Here is a 20,650-nt window from a genome sequence, read left to right as displayed (position 1 = left end):
TTGGGCTAGATAAAGCTGGCAAGACACTATCATTCTTCTATATGAAAAGTAAAATCCTATTACACCTTACAGCTCATTAACTACTCCACTAACATGTGCACTTTACCACAGCTCAAACATATTGCCTCAGCTGTAAAACTTATATGTTGAGCCAACATTAGACTAAAGGTGTGTATTTTCTGGCGGCATTGGCATTAGACGCCCCAGGACCTGATTTATTTCCAGGTGGGAAGTACTCCCTGTTGGCAAATCTCTTATCATCCCTGCACTGAAGACAAGTTGCCAGCTTATTTATGTGTTAAATTAATTCTCATGATGAATGCACAAATTTTGTCTTGCCTGGCACTTTAGAAAAGTGGCTATAGACAAAGTGAGCAATTTCTATTGCTTTGTTATACATTGTTAGGGGTTTAAAAAAAGATCTCTTTTACCTATTTACCTGGTTGAGGGACATCTGAGTACCCCCTTATTATTAAAGGGGACTCTTGAATTACACTCTGCCACCAGGGCTTAGCTTCACATGCATGAGGGAAGTTATCTTCACCTTCCAAAGCAAGCACCAAGGTGGAGATGAGCCTCTTGTCCTCGACATGGACAAATGGGCTTTGTAAGGTGGTGGTTGGTAAGTTTCATGCACTGCTCCTCCACCTCATGGACCATGTGTGCTGGTATTGTTTTGTATGGCATAGCACCATGCTGGCCAACTCAGCTGTTCTGGCAATATCAGCCTGCATGGGCAAAAGCACAGTTTTGAGATGAGAGATATATCTTATTTTGGCAGTAAAGTCGGTGATATCACCCATCTACTATGAACTGTTGTGGCCAAAGAAATGCCAGTATCTGTGATTGGTGAGACCCATCCTTTATTTCCCCTATGTGGATATGTGAACTGTCATCACTCCTAGGATATATGCCATGTTGGCCCCGACTATATGGATACATAGTGGGGCAATTATTCTATTCCATTAACTGTGGCCATTGCCTGGAGTTCCCACTGGAGTGTGGAATATTTAAGGGGGGCCCCCATCAAATATTATATTCACAGGGCACCAGTATGCTAGCGCGGGATGCTTGGAGTATGCATGTGTGAGATATTCTCCATATATATGCTATACTGAACTGGAATATGTATTGTCTATTGCTGGTTTAATGGCTATACTAGCTTTTGCATATGCAATTTTAATTATTGAATCATGAGTGTTCTTTTTATATGTGTATATCATTGAAGATTTACCATGTTCCCTTTTCCCAAATAATAAATTTTTGATACTTGGCACATTAAGGTGGCTGATAACCCGTAATTTTGTATGATATGTTGGGAGTGGCCAGGGTTGTACCTAGACTTAATAGCTCTTCCCTACAAAAACGATAGCATGGGGCCCCCTTTGTATCCGAACCCCACGGATCGGGAGACAACAAATGGCATCAGAGAGTGTTCTGCTGTGAAGCAGTCTCTGGAAGCAGTAAACAATTACACACGATCCTACACATGGTTTTCGTGAGTGAATGGGGAGGTTTCTTTGCTAATTGGCTGCACTTGCGGTGATGGAGGTGGAGGGCCCCCCAAAGCCTCTGGTCGCAGGGGTGATTGCTACGCCCATGGTTGTGGCGTCATAGATATGGATACTGTATGTAAAGAAAGCCTGTCATTATTAATAAACTAACATTAATTGATAATTGGTAGAAAACAGATTTTTAGATCAGCAACTGTTCCTTAGACCGATCGTTGTATTCTGTTTCTGGTTATATTTTTTAGGGACCACCAGGACAACCTGGATTTCCAGGACCCAAGGTGAATATAGTCCTAATATATGTTAAAAGTCATCATAATTATTTTTTGTGCTTTATTAGTAATTTTTCTATCCAACCTTTTAGGGTAACATGGGCTTGAAGTTCCAAGGATCAAAGGGTGAAAAGGTAAGTTTATGAGTACCTCGCTCAACAGCTAACCTACTTTTTGTTATTAGCTGAGTTACATGTTAATGTGGTAGATCACTATGGTTATGCAACATTCACTTGTTTTTCTTCCAGTAATAGTGTGTGTAGTAAAAGCAGACGGACCTATGATTCTGCTTATAGATGTGCCTAGTAAGCATGATGATGTTTTTACTTGAGAGATAAGTTTAAGAAATTGTGGTTTTATTTTAGGGTGATCCAGGCCTTCAGGGACCACCCGGACCTCCTGGACAATCAACAGAACAGAAGGAACCAGGGGAAGGTCAAGTACAGAAAGGGGAAAAGGTAACTAGCTGTTGAAATGTGTTCTATAAAAAGCTGTCTTCTTAAAGCGAACCTTAAGTCAACTAAAAAAAATGAGATTTACTCACCTGGGGCTTCCCTCAGCCCCCAGCAGCCGATCGGTGCCCTCGCAGCTCCGCTCCGATGTCCCAGGACCCGCCGGCGAGCACTTCCGGTTTGGCCGTCACCGGCCGACAGGCATGAGAACGCGAGTGATTGTTCGCGTTCCCAGCCTGTATATCGCCCCCTATGCTGCTATTGCGGCCTCCTGGCCGCAATAGCAGCATAGGGGGCGATATACAGGCTGGGAACGCGAACAATCACTCGCGTTCCCATGCCTGTCGGCCGGTGACGGCGAAACCGGAAGTGCTCGCCGGCGGGTCCTGGGACATCGGAGCGGAGCTGCGAGGGCACCGATCGTCTGCTGGGGGCTGAGGGAGGCCCCAGGTGAGTTCATCTCATTTTTTTTAGTTGACTTAAGGTTCGCTTTAGTTGATCCGAGATGAACTTTTAATCATTGCATAATTGTGTTACTTTCCTATTGTTTATAAGGCATTCCTCAAGCCAAATACTTTTTTGTTTTAATACTCTAATTCCCTATAAACTAAAGAAGCCACGCCCACAGGTTTTCAGAGAGCCAAGGCACTTTCAGACAGTAGCAAGGATTCATGGGAGCTCAGTCTGAGCAGGAGAAGGGGGAGGTATTACTAGCCAGAGATTTCAGGGGCAGAGGGGAGGAGCGAGGAGGGGGGGATTAGGTTTCTTTGCTCAAGATACAGATAAGAATGCCTCTGTGTAATGTTTACAAACAACATGGCTGCTGTCACTGTATCACAGGAAAAATAATAATTTTCTATTAAAGCTGTTTGCAGCTAGATTTGCTGTGTAAACTATCTAAACTTTAGATAAGATATATAGACAAGTTACTTGTTATAGTTAAAGCAAGAAGTTTTACACCAGGATGATACCATTTATTGGCTAACTAAAAATGAATAAAAATAAGCAAGCTTTCGGCCTTGCAGCCTTCGTCTGGCTTATATCCTGTTAGTTTGCAAACTGGTGGTACAGACAGCTTTATACATGCAACATCAAAAGGTAAAACAGATATTTTTTCAAGCATAAATACATGTCATTAATATGCCTTAATTCACACAGACCATCGACCTGGGGTTAGAGGTTGTAAGCTAAGATAAGGATCCTTATTTAACACCTGCTCACAGACCTGGGAGTTGGACTGACACAAAGGTATCGTAAATTCCTAGTTCACAACTAAGAACTAACAACTAGGAACTTACGATACCTCTGTGTCAGTCCAACTCCCAGGTCTGTGAGCAGGTGTTAAACAAGGATCCTTATACTTTACTGTAAATGCATTTTAACAGGAAGAATAAGAAAAAAACGGAAAAAATTCATTATTTCTCCGTTTTCAGCCATTATAGATTTAAAATAATACATGCCTCCATAATTAAAACTCACGTATTGTATTTGCCCATATGTCGCGGTTATTACACCGTTAAAATTATGTCCCTATCACAATGTATGGCGACAATATTTTATTTGGAAATAAAGGTGCATTTTTTACGTTTTGCATCTATCACTATTTACAAGTTTAAAATAAATATAAATATTTCATCTTTACATTGATATTTAAAAAGTTTAGACCCTTAGGTAAATATTTACATGTTTTTTTTTTTATTGTAATGTTTTTTTTTTTTATATTAAACATTTTATTTGGGTATTTTTTGGGAGGGTGGGATGTAAACAGTAGTTTCTTAATGTAAATGTGTGTTGAGTTTTATTTTTTTTACTTTTTTTTGTAGTTTTACTTTTTGGCGGCCATGAGTTTGTTTATATGACGTCACTCTATGCGTAACATACACTTAGAGAGACGCATGGGGCACGCAACAGCGAGAGGAATCAGTGATCGGGCACCATAGCCCGATTCACTGATTGCCCGGCCTACGAACCGCGGGTCGGGAGCGCGCGTGCACGCACGCGATCGGCCGCGGGAGCACGCAGACGCGCACATGGCCTCCTGGGCGTAGCTAGTACGTCCAGGAGGCCAAAGTAGTTAAACAACAGTAGTAAAGTGTTAAACAAATTAACCTCTTGTGTTACCTATACTTGACATTAAGATTCCTGGACACCTGCAATGGCTGCCGCCCATGTTGATCGGATGCTGTATAGATGCATCGCTATGTTATTGCCTAGCAATGCATCTGTACAGTACAAACTGTGCGCCTGAGGCTGGGAAGACACTAAGCACTAAGGAAATGCTAGCTTTGCGTAAAAAATGTAGCGTTAACGCGTATAATGTTAAGTCAATGGGATGCATGAAAATACGGATGTGTATGCGTTTTTAATACACAGTTTTAAAACGCTGGCTTTGTTGCATATCTTTCAAAAACGCACATAGTGAAAGTCAATGGTGACGCAATGTATTGCGTTTTGTATGCGGTTTTTATATGTGTTTTTGTAAAAAAAACCTGTTTTCTGATGTATTTCCACTTCCTGTTGACTTCCTAGCGATTTGCATAAAACGCATATGAAAACGCACGAAAACGCATGTGCAAGAAGAAATTGCAAACGCACAGAAAACACACATAAAACGCAATAAAAACGCACCTGACAGAAAACGTGACCTTTCACGCACTGCCAAGTGTGCACCCAGCCTTAGTGATCGCATCCAGTCACTACAGGTACACAGACTGGTGGAAATGGTACGCCCAACTAATTATTAAATATGGCATAAACAGTATGGTATCATTTTAATTGGGGCGAGCCAAATTATGTTTTTGAGGTGTTTTAAAACTGTAGCACTTGTCATGTGAAATTAGGGATTAGATTGGTAGATTGGTAGATTGGTAGGGATTAGATTGTGAGCTCCTTTGACAGTTAGTGACAAGACTATATATATATATATATATATATATATATATATATATATATATATATATATATATATATATATATATATATACACTGTACAGCGCTGCGTAATATGTCGGCGCTATATAAATACTAAATAATAATAATAATTACGAAGTGTAAAACGTGAAAATAAAGTTGTGTTAACGTCTGCTTTTTCCAGGTAAAATTCCTGTAAACTTGAACAATTCTTGGAAAAAAATATTACCCAAAGAAAGCATAGATTGCCCTGAAAACAAAAAACAATACAAGTATAACATTGATGGCATAAGTAATAAAAAGTTATTGTTGTATCAATAGCGACAAAGCTCCAAAATAGTTGGAATCTTAAAGAGAACCCGAGGTGGGTTTGAAGAATATTATCTGCATACAGAGGCTGGATCTGCCTATACAGCCCAGCTTCTGTTGCTATCCCAAACCCCCCTAAGGTCCCCCTGCACTCTGCAATCCCTCATAAATCACAGCCACGCTGCTGACAAACAGCTTGTCAGAGCTGGCTGTGTTTATCTCTATAGTGTCAGTCTGCTGCTCTCCCCGCCTCCTGCAGAACTCCAGTCCCCGCCTGCATCCCTTCCCTCCCTGCTGATTGGAGGGAAGGGACGGGGGCAGGGACCGGAGCTATGCAGGAGGCAGGGGAGCAGCTGAGACTGACACTACAGATGTAAACACAGCCTCACAGCACGGCTGTGATTTATGAGGGATTGCAGAGTGCAGGGGGACCTTAGTGGGGTTTGGGATAGCACTAGAGACTGGGCTGTATAGGCAGATCCAGCCTCTGTATGCAGATAACATTCTTTAAACCCACCTCGGGTTCTCTTTAAAGAGACTCAGAGATGAAAATAGAAGTAGAATCGATACTTACCCGGGGTTTCCTCCTGCCCCATAAACACGTGCGAGTCCCTCGCTGTCCTCCCGCGGTCTGCTTTTCAGCCGAGATCAGCCCCGGTAACTTGCTCAGTCGCATCCAGTCTGGGTCTTCTGCGCATGCGTGGACCTACTAGTACTTAAGCAATACCAGTTGCCTGGCTATCCTGCTGATCCTCTGCCTCTGATACTTTTAGCCATAGACCCTGGCAACTGGTATTGTTTAAAAGGAAAAAAAGATATGGCAGCCTCCATATCCCTCTCACTTCAGGTGTCATTTAAGGGGTATAAACCCAGGAATGCAATAATATGGTTAAACTATATTTTACTTTACATATTGTCTTAATGACAATCACCAGATAGGGATGGCAATGCTTAGGAGAACTCATGGAGAAGTGTTTGATCAGCTGATACATTTGTAAGGCTCTGATTTGCTGGTCATGATCATGTGCTAATGCAGGAAGTCATCACAGCAAATCAGAACCTTACAAATGTTTAAGCTGATCAAATTGGTCACATGCTTCTCCATGAGTTCTGCTAAGCATTGCCATCCATATTACCAGATTGTACTGCTAAAGTGTGCTAGTCTGTTTACAATTATTCCAATGTCAATATCAGAAAGTGTCCAGCAGGTGGCAGCAATGCTTTGAAATTGTAGGTAGCACATATACTGTAGCTTCGCAATGGTACGTCTTGCACTGATAGCATACTTCCTTAGCAAACAGTAATGTTTATTAGTAGTGATAAGCAGATAACTCAATAATATGCAAATTGTTTCTGACAGGGTCCAGAATGTGCAGTGGAACTTTCCAAAGGCTAATGAGTTTCAGGAGTTGGTGATCAATTTTACCCTTGCAAAGTTCTAATTCATCTCCGTCAATTTCCTATATAGCACTGTCTAGCTGATGTTACTTTAATTTTCTATGGATATATAACACAAATGTAGCGCTTGTTTTACATGACAAAATGTTAATTGGAGATGAGCAAAAAATATGCCTGGCATGCAGATCTCCACTGACACAGGACATGGAAACCATGTGAGCAAATAAAAGCCATTAGATGCTGACCAATTAGCCTGGATGTGAGTTATTCAGTCAGCTGATACCCAACTGATCCACAAGTGGTGGTTTTCATTTCATGGGTCTGTGCAGATTCACAAGTTAGAAGAGTTTTCTGCAAAACCCTTATGATCACCAGAACAAATACAATTTGTACAGAGACATCACCGTGTTAAATGAAATACGTGATAATTTTCCTTTCAGCAAAGAGGAAGTCTTTGAACAAGTCCTTTTCCCCTGAAATCTATGGCTGCATTCTTCACAGTGCGTTGTAAGCACTTGCACTGACTGTGTGTGGATACTGTCAGTCTATACTCTGCAGAGATCCAACTTTCCAATCATACAACAGCAGAATGTGGATACATATTTCAGTGAAAGAGGAGTTTTTCCTTTCGCCTTAAGCAATCCTGTCACATATTAAATTGTTTTAAACTATACTATATTGTACTTGAAATCAATATCATATCTGTTTTAGCAGAGAGGTGTTTTTGTGCATAAGTCACACAGTCTAGGGAAGCTGCATCTAAAGGGGAGAAGATAAAGAGGTGCCCAATGTGTATAAAATATTTTAAAGTCAAAATAAGAAAAATGAGGTGGCTTACCTCACAGACGATAACTCCCCTTAGGTTGAGGAATTTAATAGCAAAATAAGCACAGGCAGCGCGTTTCGTGGGCCCAACCCACTTCCCCAGTATCTCACATCCATATAAAGGGGGCTGTTGTACACGAAGGCTGCAGTTGGCATCACATAAAAGAAGCCTGCTGTAAGTGGAGTGGCTGTGCATGGGAGACTGCTGCACGTGGAGGATGCACATGCAAAGAAAGATGCACATAGAATAGGAGAGTGGATTGCTGCACATGGAATGGGGTCCTCTTCTGCATATAGAAGGCTGCTGTACCTCTAAAATACAACTACTATCAATGGACAGGGGGCTGGGGTTACACAAGAACATTGACCTGGGTACTAAAAAATATAAATTCTGTCCTGACTGTTTATTTTTTGACAGTTTTTAGGTTTTGATTGCAAGACTTGATTTTAAAGTCTAGGTCTACCGGCTTTAGAGAGAGCTAGCCAAGATACTGGCCACATCTTCATTAATATAAGTACACCTGAACTGAGAGGGCTATGGAGGCTGCCATACTTATTTCCTTGAAAACAATCCAAGTTGCCAGGTGACCTGCTGATCTCTTTTGCTGCAGTAGTGTCTGAATCACACACCTGAACCAAACATGAGGCTAATCAGACATCATATACATCTGATTATCATGCTTGTTCAGGGTCTATGTCTAAAGGTATTAGAGGAAGAGACCAGCAGGATCATAGAAGGGCCAGCGTGGGCACAGGGCAGCTGCAGGTGGCTGCTAGAAGTCCCAGGTATGTGATTTTTTTTATTTTCTTTTTACAGGTGACTTAAGCAGGCCCGTTTCCAGGGCCGTGCGGCCCGTGCGGGCGCCCTGGGCGCCGAAGGACTGTGGGCGCAGTAACGGAGGGGGCAGCCGCGGGGAGGGCAGCCCGACCTCTCCCTCCCTCTCCTCTCCGGGCGCCCTCCGTGCTCCCCCCTCCGAGTCTGACTGCACAGGAAGCGCTGTGTACAGAGCGCATTACCGCAACTCACTTCCCTCCCTGGTTCCAATCGCCGCTGGTCTCCTCTTCTCTTCATAGCCGCTCATACACACGCTGCTTCCTGTTTACCCGGAAGCAGCGTGTCAGCGGCTATGAGGAGAAGACAGAAAAGGAGACCGGCGGCGATTGGAACCAGGAAGGGAGGTGAGTTGCGCTAATGTGCTCTGTACACAGCGCTTCCTGTGCAGTCAGACTCGGAGGGGGGAGCACGGAGGGCGCCCGGAAAGGAAGGGAGGGAGAGGTCGGGCTGCCCTCCCCGCGGCTGCGGCTCCCCCCTCCATTATGGGGGAACAGCTTCCTATCTAACCTATACTGGGGGGGCACCTACCTAATCTAACCTATACTGGGGGGCACCTACCTAATCGAACCTATACTGGGGGGCAGCTACCTATCTAACCTATACTGGGGGGCACCTACCTAATCTAACCTATACTGGGGGGGGGGGGCACCTACCTAATCTAACCACACTGGGAGGGCACCTACCTAATCTAACCTATACTGGGGGGCACCTACCTAATCTAACCACACTGGGGGGGCACCTACCTAATCTAACCTATACTGGGGGGCACCTACCTAATCTAACCTATACTGGGGGGCACCTACCTAATCTAACCTATACTGGGAGGGCACCTACCTAATCTAACCTATACTGGGGGGGGCACCTACCTAATCTACCCACACTGGGAGGGCACCTACCTAATCTAACCTATACTGCAGGGCACCTACCTAATCTAACCACACTGGGGGGGCACCTACCTAATCTAACCTATACTGGGGGCACCTACCTAATCTAGCCTATACTGGGGGGGCACCTACCTAATTTAACCACACTGGGGGGGCACCTACCTAATCTAACCTATACTGGGGGGCACCTACCTAATCTAACCTATACTGGGGGGCACCTACCTAATCTAACCACACTGGGAGGGCACCTACCCAGTGGCGTACCTAGGGTATTTGACACCCGGTGCCGGATATCTACAGAAACTCCCCCCCCCCCCCCAAACAAAAAAGGTAAAGTAGTAAGCGTGACAGCTAGACAGTGGTAGGATTAGTGTAACGATTGTGGAATTCTCTCCGTGATCAGCGCACAAGACGTGCGCTGACACTGCGGAAATCCTCCACAAGCGTATAATTTGAGGGAACCCAGCAAAAGGTGCAACGCACCTGTAGAGGGAACTTCCTGTCGGCAGATGGAGCTGTGGAGTGCAGAGGAACAGATCCTCTGCCCTGCCACAGACGCAAGACAGGAATTGCACGAAGGGAAGAAACGCAAGGCAAGATAGCCCTGAAAGAGAGAGATCAAAGCGACAGAGGGTATGTGTGTCCACCAATCTAGTCGCCACCCTGCGACGATGAACACACAACCATGAAGATAAAGTGAGAAGGCAATCGCCAGAGATGGCGATTGCTAACAGCGACACAAGACCGAATAAGCACAGATGAGGAATGTATGTATGTCCACCAATCTAGCCGCCAACCTGCGACGGTAGACACACAACAGAAGAAACCAAGTGAGAACGCAATTGCAAGAGAAGCGATTGTGGAAGAGAATGAGCACAGGGACAGAATGTATGTATGTGCCCCAATCTAGTCGCCAACCCGCGACGGTGCACATACAACAGCAGATATGAAGTAGGAAGAGAGAGGCGATTGCCAGAGGTGACACAAGGCTACAGCAAGGCAGAGCACGAGAGTAGCAAAGGCACAGCAAATCATACAATGAAAGATAAGGAAAATAACAAACGCTAACTAAACGCGAACACCGCACTCATTCGCAACAGTGCAGGCGTTTATGCGCGGTCTCCGCGTGTTAAGCACAACAGAGACAAGCACGCCTAACTAACCACCGACAGACAAACATGAAACAGAGGACGCGAGCACTTGCTTAACGGTTATCTCACCGAGCCTCCAGCAAGCGTTCGTAGCAGACAAGACAGATACACGAAAACAGGAATAAGTGAGAGATACGATCCACTGCTCTTTCCGCCAGAGCGAGTGCGATCCAAGTATAGAAACAGAGCGAGCTGGATCCACTGCTCTTTCCGCCAGAGCAAGTGCGATTCAAGTACAGCAAGAGAGATGGAGATCAGACGGATCCACAGCACTAGCACAAGGCGAGTGCGATCCAGGCAAGACAGATCAGATGAGATAGCTGGTAGCAACCGCTGCTCCAGCTATACTCCAAGAACAAAGATCAGAACGACTTCCTGTCGACCACCACTGGGACAGGACAATCGCAACAGACAAACAAAACAGATATGCAATCCTAACTGCACTAGGGAACCTGCCTAGTGCAGTCCCAGGAATTACTCTAGGCTAATCTTCAAACAATGAGCAAGGCTGACACTCCAGGAGTGTTTCACAGGACTAACCCTTATGACCAGCCCAGGTCTGTGATATCACATGGTATTTATAGAGCAAGCCTACAAAGGATGTGGCTAGGCAATCTGCATGACAAACGTATGCTATTTTAACCCTCGCCCTGGGTGTATTTTAGCCTAGAAACTGCCCTGGGCTTAAGTATCCCTTTAAAAGGAAATAAATATGTCAGCCTCCATATACCTCTCAGTTCAGGTGTGCCCATCAATGAAACACTCTTTTTTTTTGTCCTATATTACCAAATGTATGTAGTAGAAGGGTAACCCGAGTGAATGTATTTTGGATGGATACTTTAGGTAGTCCTTCATATTACGGTACATAAAAGTGGTAAGATTGTATAATGACGTTTGTATCATTCATGAGCACCTTTATTTTTGACAGTTGGTGTAGAAAGGCCACACTTAAGAAGCCCAATTAACGTTATTTATTAAATTGTTCGTGAATAATCGTAATTTCATTCAGATCGTATGAAAACAAAGAAGCTGGTGAGCCCATTTGCTCTGGAACAATCATATTATTGATTGTATTATATGAGAAGAATATGGAGGCTGCCATATTTATTTCCTTTTAAATACCAGCTGCCTGGCATCCTACTGATCTACTTGGCTGCAGTAGTGTCTGAATGGAATGGAAAGAGTACCTTGTCCTAAACTAGAGGCCACTACTTTATAATATACTGTATTTTTAAAATTAGGACTTAAATAAAATGGTATCTCTTGTTCTTCTAGACATTATAGATCAGGAGCTTTCTTTTAGAATGAATTTTAATTGTATGAATGTAAAATTAAGTGCAGTACCTGGAAAACCTAGCTAGGGAAATGTCAGAATACACTTACAATGTAACGTGTTTTACCCAATTCTTTCATCTTCAGTATTAACCTATTCATCATTTTTATTTTCCAGGGTTCAAAGGGGCAGCAAGGCTTTAATGGTGACCCTGGGCCTCAAGGTCCTCCGGTGAGTGAAAAGTGTCTTTATTTTTAGCGCAAGAGTTACAGTCTATAATTTATGTTGGTTAATGTTTTGTAAAGGAAAAACATACTCACACTACGGCTAACTACTAATGTTATTTTGGCAAAGTATCAAATTCAATACAATAGGTGCTGCATTCAATATGTGTAAGAGGACAATAGCACAGAGGGTCAGACATTGCATAAATGTATGAGGATCTTCCTAGAAGACAAGTGGCTAAACTTCCTGAATAACATGACCATTGTAGTGGTAAATGCAGGTGGCAAGGCTGACAGCACTCATTGTCAAGAAGGATGGTCAATGAGAAGCCATTAATTCCGTAAAAGCCATAGCTGCAAATTTTAGACTGTTTTCTTCTAAAATAGTGTTAGCAGGTGTACACAAATCTTGCAGCATGGTGCATCTGTAGATACATTGCAAATCAAGCAAAGCTGCTAATAGCACTAAAGCACATCTGAATTATGCTTAAACGTTAAACTTTAAAACATGGTGGGCTAGAGCAGTGTTTCTCAACGTAATTAGAATATGTTCCCTTTCATGAAAGTTGGTGTTTGAGTACCCTCTATTGTGAGCCACATCATCTCAAGTACCCCTTCGCCTATATACTTTTGTGAGGAGCACTCTGTATTTTTGTATAAATGCATTTGAAACATTATCTAATGTTTTGAATTAACTAAAAATACATATTCAGGCATATTTATATATGATATATCATTTTCTTATCCCTAAAATTTACTATAATAGATTGACTTTGACCAATTCAATTTAATCCCTAAATCTAACCCAAGTACCCCCAGAGATATGCGTACCACACGCTGAGAACTTAGGGGCTAGAGTACCCACTACACACCATCCTCCTACTGCACTTTGTCTTTTAGGGCCCCAATGTTTTCTGTTTTAGGGCCTCTCAAACCCACAGCCTCCCGGATAGTCACTGGCCAGTAAACAAGTGAGACTTGAAAGTTTAGCCTGTAGATCAGGGGTCCCCAACCTACCGGTCCACAGCTTGACCTCCGTGGGCTGTTTTGAGAGGGTCCACAGGCCTGACCTCTCTATTTCCTTCTAGCAAAGCAGCACGCAGCAAAAGTGTAGTCAGGTGGAGCTGTCCTCTCATTACAGCATCAGCTGTGCTGCTTCTTCCTCTATACAGCCCCACGGGAGCTGTACACAAAGTATGTTGCAGCACAGCTGATGTTTTGAGAGGAGGGCGACACCTACTGACACTTTGCTGTGTGCTGCTCTGCTAGAAGAAAATAGAGAGAGAGGCCAGGCCCATGGGCCGGTAGTATGGCCTTATCTAGGAGCACACCTAGCTATCTATACTGTGGAAGGAAGAGGGAGATTACATAACACTGGGGGAGACATCTAGCAATCTATACTGGGGCTACATAACATTAGGGGTACTTTTGGCTATGTATAACTGGGGAGGGTAGCTACATAACACTGGGGGCACATATATTTATCTATTCTGGGGGAGGGGCTACATAACACTGGGGCACATCTATCTCTCTATACTGGGGAAGGGGCTACATAACACTGGGGGCACATCTGTTTATCTATACTCGGGGAGGGGCTACATAACACTGGGGCACATCCATCTATACTGGGGGAGGGGCTACATAACACTGGGGGCACATATATTTATCTATACTGGGGAAGGGGCTACATAACACTGGGGGCACATCTGTTTATCTATACTCGGGGAGGGGCTACATAACACTGGGGCACATCCATCTATACTGGGGGAGGGGCTACATAACACTGGGGGCACATCTGTTTATCTATACTCAGGGAGGGGCTACATAACACTGGGGCACATCCATCTATACTGGGGGAGGGGCTACATAACACTGCGGGCACATATATTTTTCTATACTGGGGGAGGTGCTACATAACATTGGGGCACATCCACCTATACTGGGGGGGGGGGGGCTACATAACACTGGGGGCACATCCATTTTTCTATACTGGGGAGGGGGCTACATAACACTGGGGGCACATCTGTTTATCTACACTGGGGGAGGGGCTACATAACACTGGGGCACATCCATCTATACTTGGGGAGGGGCTACATACCACTGGGGGCACATCTATTTATCTATACTGGGGAAGGGGCTACATAACACTGGGGGCAAATCTGTTTATCTATACTGGGGGAGGGGCTACATAACACTGGGGTGCATCTATCTATACTGGGGGAGGGGCTACATAACACTGGGGGCACATATATTTATCTATACTGGGGAAGGGGCTACATAACACTGGGAGCACATCTATTTATCTATACTGGGGAGGGGGCTACATAACACTGGGGGCACATATATTTATCTATACTGGGGAGGGGGCTACATAACACTGGGGGCACATATATTTATCTATACTGGGGAGGGGTCTACATAACACTGGGGCACATCCATCTATACTGGGGGAGGGGCTACATAACACTGGGGCACATCCATCTATACTGGGGGAGGGGCTACATAACACTGGGGCACATCTATTTATCTATACTGGGGAGGGGTCTACATAACACTGGGGGCACATCTATTTATCTATACTGGGGAGGGGTCTACATAACACTGGGGGCACATCTATTTATCTATACTGGGGAAGGGGCTACATAACACTGGGAGCACATCTATTTATCTATACTGGGGAGGGATCTACATAACACTGGGGGCACATCTATTTATCTATACTGGGGAGGGGTCTACATAACACTGGGAGCACATCTATTTATCTATACTCGGGAGGGGTCTACATAACACTGTGGGCACATCTGTTTATCTATACTGGGGAGGGGGCTACATAACACTGGGGCACATCTGTTTATCTATACTGGGGAGGGGTCTACATAACACTGTGGGTATATTTGGCAATCTATACTGGGGAGGGGCTACCTAACACTGGCGGAACATATGTACCTGTGTGAGGTTTGTGGGGGCATGGAAGTGGATGGTTTTCCATGTCACCATACCATAACCCCTGCCCCCCTCCCTTGGACCAACCACACCAATGTGCCAACAGTGATAAAGCTCAGGCGGTGGTGTGCTGATTAATTAGTGAATGGAGTTGGAGTGGATGAGCAACACTTTACTGATACTTGGCCGCAATTCTTCCTAGTGGTTTGAGTTTTCAATTTAGAATGATCTTTTTTGATCAAGTTTTGATCAAAAAAAGATCACGTTTTCTCCTAAAAGATAATTTTTCATCACCTGTTTAAAATATCTTTTAAGCACTCTACAATTAAAAAAGTATCAATGATTCTGAGTACAATATTTTCTTTCTTGCTTGTGGGTGAAAAAAACACTTTATTGATAAGGTGTAAAAATATCATCCAAGAGAAAACTTGGGTGAGAAAGAGGAGAAAAAGTGATTAAATAAAGTAGAGGCCATATTATTTTTTCTTGCTGCAGATGGTCAGCTGCACCTGTTAGCTGCATGTATGTCATTGCAGTTACACTATATTGTCCTTTGTTTCTCAGTGTTAATGTTATGTATTCTATAACAAAAAACACCAGTTACTCTTTATTTTCATGATACTTGATATATAACGATACAAATCTTTTGAATTAATACGAATACTTAACCACTTTCCCCACCACTACAGTATATCTACGTCAGCTGTGGCACCCTCCAAGCCACAGCGACGTAGATATACTGACCTGGCTGCAGCCCTGCTGTGCACGGTCGGGTGCGCTTCAGAGCGCACCCTCCGGCACTGTCAGCTGCCTTACTAATTGGTGGAAGGGAACATGTTCCCTTTTGGCCAATTAGTCCACCCCCCTCCCATGAATGATCGCTGCAGTAGTGAACTGCAGCGATCCTTCATCTGTCCCCCTCGGCGCATAAATAGTTAAAAAAATCATCCAGCAAGGAGCCTCACTCACCTACCTCGTTCCTGCGACGATCCTGAAGCCTGATCCTCCGATCACCGCTCTGCATTCAGCCGCGTATTGCCGGTGACCCGGGTCCCGGCTTGATGACGTCATCAATCCGGGACCCGGGTTACCGGCAATATGCGGCTGAATGCAGAGCGGAGAACAGAGGATCGGGCTTCAGGACAGTCGCAGGAACGAGGTAGGTGAGTGAGGCTGCTTGCTGGATGATTTTTTTTAGGATTTCTGCACGGAGGGGGCTGCCTCATGGGGGGGGGCATCTGGCTATCGATCCTGGGGGATGGGGTAGGATAAATAAAGGGGAGGGGGGTTACATATTTGTTGGGGGGCATGTAATTGACTAAGGGGAGGGGGGATTTACTAATTTGGTGCATCTGGGCAACTGGGGGGGGGGCAGTAATCATATACTGGGGGCACATTTGGCTATAATGGGGGGGGGGGGGGGCAGCACTAATCCTTGGGGTACATCTGGCCATAATCTGGGTAATCCTGTTCCGGGGACACATATGGCCATGAAGAGGGGCACTATTCCTGGGGGTGCGTCTGTCAATCTTTTCTGGGGCTTTCAAACGCATGGGACATGTGGCTATGCTAGGGGGGCTGATATTGGGGACACATCTGGCTATACTGGGGGAGGCGGTGTTACTGGGGACACATCTGGATATCTATACTGGGGCAACTTTAACTGGCGGCACAGTTTTTATGTCAAATCGCACTTTTTATTTCCAAATAGAAATTGGTCAAAATGTAGAAATAATGCATTTTTTAAAATGTTCCCACTTTGTCCCATTAAAATGCATAGAAAGGAACATTTTACTTCGTACCAAATACCCCCCAATGAAAGCTTAGTTTGTCTTGAAAAAAACGATATATAGATCATTTAAGTGGCACGAGTAGAGATGAAGTTATTGCTGATTAAAAAGGGACACCGCTAAAGTGTCAAAACTGCTCTGGTCAATAAGGGGAAAACAAGGTCTGGATGCGAAGTGGTTAAGGCTCTTTTTTTACTTACACCGTTGAGTCTCATTGCACCAAATTGGCGCATAGCTACGCACAAGCAATAGTAGCCGTAGTAGTGCGATGCAACAGCTTCTTTTCTGGGCAACACAAAAGATACTCTCGCAATATGGGACAACATGCTGGCAATGAAGCTTACTTTCATGGTAATGTAAGCCTCTCTGTGCTCTCGTGCTGCACTGTTAAGGTGTGGTGCCACTTTTTGTAACCATTGTTCAACGGAAAGCAAGAGGTGTGAAAGGGGCCTCAGTGCTGAGTTACTGTAATGCACTAGCTATGTTTGCCTACTAAACTATGTATAGTAGATCGGTCACATGTTCAATCATGACAGGACATCTACAGTCAAAATGTGAGATATGTTAGCAAGCACTGCTACATATCTCAGCTCATCAGGCAATACTTTGAAAAGAAGGCCTGTACCATAAGTGTATTACACAAGCAGTGTCACAAAAGCCCACTGATGACAGAGTGATTATTAGAAGCCTCAGCTCCAGAACAAAGTTAAAATTTAATATTGATAAAAATCCTTTCTTGATGTACTGTCAACAGTAAGTGATATTACTTAAGGAAGTCGCACCTTCACTTTTGGTTATAACTTGTAGCCAGATGCTTGGACATCCATTGCCATTAGTGCTGGGTGTCAGATGAATGTGGAACTACATGGAAAAGATACGTTATTAATCACTGACGCTTCCTAAATCACAGCATAGAAACAAGTACCAGCTATCGAATTTCAGATTTATAAACTAAGATTTGTCGTAGCACAGTTCAGGTCTTCACATGCTGGAATAATAAAAAGATTGTTCATACATATCATTTTTTTAGGGTGCTTCTGGAGGTGCTAAAGGAGCAAAAGGTGAACCAGGAGACTCAGGAAAAATAGTAAGCCTTCATCTGTTGTTTATAAACATTAGCTCATCTGTCATAGAATGATTTATCCATAAATGCTGCATGTTACATAACACATGTTTTATACTATTTATTTTGCTGTTTAGTCAAAGGCAAGAAAGGCCATTGAGGACAATTAGTTATTGTCTGCTTATATTTAGGCAAAGAGCAAGTCATAAGAGCATGGCCTTAAAAGGAAAAAGGAAAAATAAATCACATTTCATATCCATTGGATCTTTTAAAAATATTGCATTTTAAGGACACAGTCCATACATTTTGTAATATAACCCCAAACTGTAATCATTTAGATATATGTTGTGAAATAGGAGTATTTTTATGCCGTATAATCAAAATGTGTCAATTGACATTTTAAGTGATGTTTCTATATCTGTTTGCCTCTCTTTATAATAAATAAAACCACTATGAACCCACAAAATTCCATTATATTCTATACTGTAGAGAACATACCTACCGTACCTTTAAATTGCTTGATTGCTGATCCAGTTGTATTAGTATTTAGTAATGACAGAGACACCTCAGGCTCCGCCCTCTTCCCTAGAGGATGACTTGAGGATTCACTATGTATGCACACTTAGATGAGATCTCTGATAGAGCGAAGTCCTCGAACCAGCTCCATATATATGCATGGAGCAACCATGGTCACATAGTGAAATACACTTGTACAGCACTCTCTCATACCATACACACGTCAACACAGATAAAAGGATTGCAATGATTTTACAGTTGCAATGAAGACAGTATCATGTAATATTAAGCTATGGGCTTTTAGATTGGACACATAAAATCCATAATGTTTTATTTCTGTGACTGAAGCTAAGCTATGCCCTAGTAGTGTTTTTGGTAAAAGTCTATAGTATGTACAGTCAACTCCTAATGTCTGCCACTCCAGCAATTTTCTAAGTCGCCTGCTTGTTCCCACCCCTCTCCATAAGACAAAGCATTTTGCCTGCCAGAGAGCTGAGCAGGCTTGTCTGTTTGTAGATCAGTGGAAAACTTTTCACCATGGTGATCTCAATATGTTATTTTTGGTGTCTGAAATCTATGTATTCGTAGCCATTGCCATCGATTTGTATTTGTGTCTTTCTTGCTTGTTATAGGGAAAGCCTGGGAAAGAAGGGAGAAATGGGTTTCCCGGTGGTGAGGTTTGTAAAAATTTGTGTCACATTGTATCATGCTGAAGAAATGATAGGGAAAAGTAACAGAAGAGAATTATGTTTATTTCTCAGGGAGTTCCTGGTGATCGCGGTTTTCCAGGAAGTCCAGGAAGAGATGGAGAGAAGGTAAATAATGACTTTTCATTTTATTCCACACAACAAGAAAATCAGTTGTCAGTTAGTATTATTAGTTGTCTCCTGCAAAGGCAAAGTTCACTTCCTGCGTCATGCATTTTACTTACTTTAACTTGTCACCAAAGAGCAGAATCCTTCTATGCTTTTGTAAAGTTAATCAGTTAGGAAGGGGATGAAAGAGCTTAGCACCAGATTCAGGCAGGAACCACAGGGTCATGTGTTGCTCAATATGCACAAATGTTGAAGGAGAAAAAAAAGGAGGCACTGTACCCTTAAACACCTTTTTTCTTAACCTCCCTGGCGTTCAGTTTCTGCTGGATTTCTGTGCAAAAAGTGATCCAATTAATTTTCATAACCTTTTTTCCTGTGACTTAACAAAATGTGTCAAGCAAGGGTCTAGTAAACATTTTGAGTCCAATAAAAGCTTGAAACACAAAATCTAAACTAAATTTCAAAATGACTCCCCTAAAATCTCTGATCATTTATACTTCCAAGATGCAGTTGTTCAACCTGCACTAATACAATAGAGATTATGGGCAGATTCAACCAAGAGACAGATCTTTATCCAATCAAATCTGATTAGAGAGAGATCGGTCGGCTGCCCATACTCCGCAGCCTGATTCCCTAAAAAATTTCGACATGAAATCGCTTTGGAATCGGCAACGCCCGTTGCCTCGTCGCTGCCCCCCCTCCCATGTAAAAATGTACTCCCGTGTGTGCATTTATACATTACCTTCCCGTGCCACCCACCGCGTTGTGCCCATCTGTCTTCGGAATCCCCCGCAGATTATTGTAGGTAGGTAGCCAGGTCTAGGTGCCCCCAGTATATGCTAGGTAAGTGCAGGTGTCCCCCTGGATAGGCTAGTTAGGTACAGGTGTCCCCCGGGATAGGCTAGTTAGGTGCAGGTGTCCCCCAGGATAGGCTAGTTAGGTGCAGGTGTCCCCAGGATAGGCTAGTTAGGTACAGGTGTCCCCCGGGATAGGCTAGTTAGGTGCAGGTGTCCCTCAGGATAGGCTAGGTAGGTGCAGGTGTCCCCCAGTATAGGCTAGATAAGTGCCCCCCAGTATAGGCTAGATAGGAACCCCCCCAGTATAGGCTAGATAGGTGCCCCCCTGTATAGGCTAGATAGGTGCCCCCCAGTATAGGCTAGATAGGTGCCCCCCAGTATAGGCTAGATAGGTGCCCCCCTGTAGCTAGATAGGTGCCCCCAGTATAGGCTAGATAGGTGTCCCCCAGTATAGGCTAGCTAGGTACAGGAGCCCCACTGTATAAGTTAGCTAGGTGCAGGGGCTCCTGTACACTATCTGCAGCATTAGTGATGTAAGGCATAGTGCCCCCCACCCCCCGATCCCCATCTAATGCCCCTGATGCAGCCGCTGCCTTGCTAAATACATACCAAGCCTTGTTCCAGCGAGCGCCCCATCCTGTCTTCACAGCTCTGTATATCTTCCGGTATGCGGAGGATGGGT

At 43.8% G+C, this 20,650-nt stretch overlaps 1 protein-coding gene across 2 annotated transcripts in view; it reads left to right on the top strand.

Annotated features, from left to right (window-relative positions):
• Positions 1-20,650, top strand: part of COL4A5 (collagen type IV alpha 5 chain) — a 296,097-nt gene that overhangs the window by 136,199 nt on the left and 139,248 nt on the right. For both annotated transcript variants that reach the window (XM_068251138.1, XM_068251139.1), the window contains exons 11-17: positions 1,757-1,792; positions 1,876-1,917; positions 2,149-2,241; positions 11,998-12,051; positions 17,808-17,864; positions 18,989-19,033; positions 19,118-19,171. In XM_068251138.1, coding sequence (XP_068107239.1) covers positions 1,757-1,792; positions 1,876-1,917; positions 2,149-2,241; positions 11,998-12,051; positions 17,808-17,864; positions 18,989-19,033; positions 19,118-19,171 — 381 coding nt within the window. The remainder of the gene's footprint in view (positions 1-1,756; positions 1,793-1,875; positions 1,918-2,148; positions 2,242-11,997; positions 12,052-17,807; positions 17,865-18,988; positions 19,034-19,117; positions 19,172-20,650) is intronic.

Source organism: Hyperolius riggenbachi, chromosome 8, assembly GCF_040937935.1.
Source record: "Hyperolius riggenbachi isolate aHypRig1 chromosome 8, aHypRig1.pri, whole genome shotgun sequence".
NCBI lineage: Eukaryota > Metazoa > Chordata > Amphibia > Anura > Hyperoliidae > Hyperolius > Hyperolius riggenbachi.
Note: the sequence above shows the minus strand (reverse complement) of the source record. Positions and strands in the feature narration are given on the sequence as shown.